The following is a 5,288-nucleotide window of genomic DNA, read 5'->3' as shown; positions in this document are numbered from 1 at the left end:
GCTATACAAAAGGAATAAAGCTCTAAAAATGCACAAATATATATATATATATATAACACAGAATAACGAGGATTTGTTTCTACATCTTACCCTATACACAAGGAATAAAGCTCTAAAGATGCACAAAAAAAAATTATATATATATATATATATATTAACCTCGAAATATAAAGAAAGCTTCCAATGCAAAAAAGTTAAAATTAATAATGAAAGTAATCTCAAAAAAATTCTTGTACCTTTGTGTTTAAATAAAACCCAAAAATCCATAGATAATAATATATTTAATTTTATTATTCAACTTTATCTAAATTCTTAACTACAATTTTAAGTTTATTTTATTATATATAAATACATTACAACTGAACTAAACCAATCTTACACTTTCATTGAGAATGTAAGGTTTTTAAGAACATTTTCTATTACTACATAATTGAAAATTTGAATTACATCATAAAACTCATGTCACATTAACAATAACTTTCTCATGTTACACTAACAATAACTTTCAAGAGTATTTAAATATGGACTCACTTTACTTAAATATTAAGTCAAACTCTGGTACATAAGTACACCATAATTTAACACGGAAGAAAATATCCTATCATATGAGTTTTTGGAAAGAAAATAGTCTATTACATATTTCACCACTTTCATCGAAGTGGATATTCCCTGCCCTCCTTGTATAGATTAGGATATGTAACTGTGTCCCTAGGTAGGCAACACTAACCGATAAGAATCTGTAGGAACATGAAACATAGAATAGTGCAACTATCGTACTGGATGTTACCTAGGTACCAATTCGATACTAGAAACGGTGGCGTTAGATGAAGAAGCAGGAACCGGATCAGATAAAGTGGATGATGTGGTTGCAGAGGAATGATGTGACAATCCATAGCCTGAACTGCTGTTCCTCGTGTTAAATAGGGGGACAGGATTGGCGCAAACAGGCTTCGTGAGGTACGGCAACACCACAGAATGAGATGAAAGCATCGAACTTACTGTAAACATTGTGGGACGAAGTGAGGGGTCTGCCTGTATACACCAAATAGCAACCTGTATGCATTTCAGCGCTTGCTCCTCATCGCAACTTTCAATTATTGCTACTCGATCAATAATCTCAACGCTATTTCCTGCTTCGTATGATCTCCACGCCTGCATAATCACAACGGGTACTCATTTTGATTAGATATATACATGATAGACAGACCCGCCTTAACTTTATGTTAAAGTATAACAATTCCAGAAGTCAATATATGCAGAATTCATATGTAAATAGATTGGATTAGCAGCAAAATCTCTGATCTCGTCTTCCCCTAACCGTACAGTACATAGATGAGGTAATAATATGCTTAGTAAGAAATACAGCAGAAACAGTGTCTCACCCATCCTAAAAGAATCTGCATCTCAGGGGGCAAATTATAGTCCATGTTCTTCCTTCCCGTGACAAGTTCCATGAGAAGGACACCAAAGCTATAGACGTCAGCTTTTGCCGATAATTGGCCATGCATAGCATACTCTGGTGCCATATACCCACTGCATATCCATATTACAATATCAAATATTATATAATTAGGCAAAATTAGAGAATTGGGTAAATGATGAAGTGATATTTGCAGATCAAAGTGTACTGCTAGATTCTAGAAAGTAAAACATAACAGTCCGAGACTGTACATTCACAAAACGAAGATGGTGTGAAATACAATTATAATATTTTCACAGATCAGATGGTGTGAAATGAGATCATTAATTGTTAACAACTTTTCACAGTAATGATAATTTTCTGGAAATCTTACAGAGTTCCTGCCACTTTTGTCAAGGTGCTGACGCTACTTTCATCCTGAGGAAGAAGTTTTGCCAAGCCGAAATCTGCTATCTTCGGATTCAGATTCTCGTCTAATAAAATATTGCTGGCTTTAATATCCCGATGAATAATCCTCGGTTGACAATCCTCGTGAAGATAAACAAGTCCACGAACCACTCCCAGTATGATGTTGTAACGCTTCTGCCAATCAAGCATTTTGCTTTTGACTGGATCTGTATCCATTCAGGACACTTCATTATCATGACCGAAATAAGCTTCTTGAAACATTAACACTTCTGATCTACATACATCACAAAATGAAAGTTACTCACCGAATAGGATTTTATCGAGGCTGCTATTCGGCAGGTACTCATAGACAAGCAACCTTTCTGATCCTTCTGCACAACCGCCGAGTAGCTTCACAAGATTTCGGTGCTGAATTTTCGCGAGGAGCTTGACTTCAGTCAGAAATTCTTTTTTCCCTTGCTTAGAATTCACCGCTATTTCTTTTCCATCATGAGTGGTTCCCTGAGAAAATAGGCAAAAGATTCGTTTGAAAATTTTGGGAAGCATCGGGAAGTATTTAAAGTTAATTTTTTTTATTTTTTTTTTCAAAAGGTGGAAAAACCTATCAAACTCAGTTTGTCAAACCAACAGTGAGGACAGCCATCTCTGGCTGCTATCCGCAAATGTCAGTTGACACATCACTATTATCAAGGAAAACCACGCCACCTGAAATAACCCGCTGGTGGTCCATAAGGGAGCAGGCTTTCACTCCTGCTAGATGCCTCTGGGTCTTGGGCCGTTAACCTGTTTCCTTAATTGCTTTTCTACTATATATTTATTTGCAGGTTGATAATTTACGTTATATTTATTTGTAAGTTGATCATTTATATTTAATATTGAAGTGTGTGCAGGTGAGAGCAGGAGGTTTATTGTACAATTTGAGTGGGTCTAATAGTTAAGAGTATGTGTTCTCTTTAGAAGTCACAGGTAATGAGAAGGGTAGGATAAGTATGCCTTCATACACTAGTAGTTAAATAGTTGTCCAGAAATAGATCCCTTGTCTCATAAACCAAAAAAAACTTTTATATACCACTTTAATCTCTAGATTGGCACTGACCTTAAAATTGAATAATAATAATAATAATTATAACTCAAATTTCAAAAATCTGATAGAAGTGTTTTTAAGCTCTGTTACCTTGTATACGGGGCCAAATCCTCCTTGTCCCAACTTGTTATCATCATGAAATTTTTTCGTAGCAGCTACCAATGTTTCCATATTAAACTTCAGTAGTGGTCGATCCTCACTGACTAGTGTGTCTTCCTCGACTTGCTCACGAACTATTTGTGGATCCACAGCGACTAGTGTCTGTTCCTCGACTTGCTCATTAACTACACAAGCAAAGCATGCACAGCTAAATCAGAAAATATAGCTGGGAAGAAATTGAATGGGAGTTGTTTATAATGTGATTTTTTGGAGATTTCGGTGACCGAAGAAGAAATTGAGGTTAAATCTTGATTTGTTGCAGTTAAAATGGTTTTTTAACTGCATATTTGGATTCAGCACCCTCGAAAACCCCTGGAACGCTTTCATTGTGCAGAAACTAGCTATCAAACTTGCGATTCCAATAAATTCCTGCCGGATTTCGACCGAAAAAATCCGCCAGAAAAACTTTCAAAAAATCGCGTTATAGACAACTGCAATTGAATGATGTGTAAAAGGGCGACTATATATGTACCAGTGTATTGAATCTACACGATGCATTGAATCTGACGATAGCACATACCCATGAAACCTGGGCCTGATCGTATGCATTGGTATGTACTAGTTAAAATGGCATTTAAGAATAGGCCCGACACATGACATGATATTTCGCAAAAAAAGATAAATGAATGCTAAAACGAGATCAAGTAATGATACCTTCGTATCCCCTTCGAAATATGGCAGACTTCAATCTTCTCCGATTTGTAAACATGCATACCAATAGCGCCAGAAGCAAGCCGCCAAAAGCACCGCCCAGAACTATGCGCAATTTGTCTGAATGGTTGATCTGCCTACTATTACTCGATTGTGTGACCGCCGTCGAATTAAAGAACTTGAATACATCATAGCGAACTCTGCAATTTGCAATCAAACCCTCAACTCCTTGACTTCCATTATGAACTGTGACAATTGTATCGATCGTATTTGACAGACATGTCATGCAATCATCAGGAGATATATCTCTCCAGCATTGCACCAGACCGTAAATCGTTCGCTCCAAGGAGTCTCTAGTTGTACCGGCAGCATATAGTTCAGATACAGATGTTGCTTTTGCTGACAAATTTCTCAATAGGCTCTCAACAGGCGAGTCAAATACGGCAGGGCTGGAGATATTACTTGAAAAGGACAAATACGAATAAACACGAATATTCAGTTCTCCGATGAAACTAGTGTTTTCATAACGTAAGAAGCACATATCGAACCAAACTATACCGCCAATGCCATTCAGACATTTTTGTCTGAGGGTAGCGTTTGCTTGTTGTGAACAGTTGTAGCATTGTTCGGCTGTTGTGTCTCCCCTGCATTGGAGGAGGCCATATATTTGGTTGGGACTTTCCCCATACATAGAAGTGTTGAAACCAGTTTTGGGCGTGTCTTGGACCAGATTATGCAAGACTCTATTCAGATTGCTCTCAAAAACACTGCCATCAGCATACTGGCTGTCGTTGTAGCACAGAAAGTCCTCGAATTTATCTGTAATCTCTGCATCTGTAATTTCTGCGATGATCATCAGCGACGGCAAAACACTCGTGTAGAATAGGATGAGGATAGAGCATACAGAACCCCTATTCGTGAAGGTTGCCATGGCCAATACTGGACAATGGAAAGGCTGGATATGACTGTTCGATCCCGTGAACTCTCTAACTTTCAGGGGATATAAAAATAACATGTCATATGGTTAATTAATGGACAAGTATTTAAGTTTAGTGATGATGATGATTTGAATATTCTAATCTCATTGCCGTCTCAAAAGCTTATTTATCAAAGTCAAGTCAAGCTGAGCGTGAGTCATTGGCGTATCTAAAACTTATTTATCGAAGTTTGTCGATTTCATTGGCGTCTCTAAAACTTATTTATCGAAGTTTGTCGATTTCTTTTTTTCTAGAAAGAAAATCTTGATATTATATTGTGGAGATATACAGACAAAAAATTCAGGTGACCTGAATACCTTATGGCTAAAAACAGCTTGAAACAGCTTGCAGTTCAATAAGCAGCATCGGAAAAAAAAAAAAGCCCCATGAGGCAGATAACCATCATATGACATAACCTTTTAACATGAACCTATAATCAGATTTTTGAGAAGAAAATTTCGTAGTTTCCAATCTCCGTCCATCGAACAGTATCCCATTTTACCGTACCCTAAACGTTTTAGGTTTAATAATGTATTCTAAGAATTTTAGTCCAAAGTATCGGTGTCTTAATATTAACCGAAACTTATTA

The 5,288-nt window shown here is 36.9% G+C and overlaps 1 protein-coding gene across 1 annotated transcript; it reads right to left on the bottom strand.

Annotated features, from left to right (window-relative positions):
- Positions 1-527: 527 nt before the first annotated feature.
- LOC149152171 (cysteine-rich receptor-like protein kinase 15) lies at positions 528-4,707 on the bottom strand. Its single transcript, XM_089440745.1, has 6 exons — positions 3,726-4,707; positions 3,003-3,196; positions 2,134-2,329; positions 1,794-2,034; positions 1,383-1,533; positions 528-1,152 (listed from the first exon to the last, which is right to left on the bottom strand). Exons 1-6 carry the CDS (start codon positions 4,651-4,653, stop codon positions 784-786), a joined length of 2,079 nt encoding a protein of 692 aa, XP_089296871.1. The 5' UTR covers positions 4,654-4,707; the 3' UTR covers positions 528-783.
- Positions 4,708-5,288: the final 581 nt, after the last annotated feature.

The sequence above is a fragment of the Pinus tabuliformis genome, chromosome 9 (genome assembly GCF_031772625.1).
Source record: "Pinus tabuliformis cultivar Carrire ecotype Pingquan chromosome 9, CPIR1, whole genome shotgun sequence".
Classification (NCBI taxonomy): domain Eukaryota; kingdom Viridiplantae; phylum Streptophyta; class Pinopsida; order Pinales; family Pinaceae; genus Pinus; species Pinus tabuliformis.
Note: the sequence above shows the minus strand (reverse complement) of the source record. Positions and strands in the feature narration are given on the sequence as shown.

Bases quoted from the DNA above. Each gene is read 5' to 3' on its own strand.
- LOC149152171 (XM_089440745.1), bottom strand. From the start codon at position 4,653: ATGGCAACCTTCACGAATAGGGGTTCTGTATGCTCTATCCTCATCCTA. The intron at 2,035-2,133 runs GTGAGTAACTTT...GAATGGATACAG, and splicing joins CCTCGATAAAATCCTATTCG to ATCCAGTCAAAAGCAAAATG. The intron at 1,153-1,382 runs GTGAGACACTGT...GTGATTATGCAG, and splicing joins TGCAGATTCTTTTAGGATGG to GCGTGGAGATCATACGAAGC.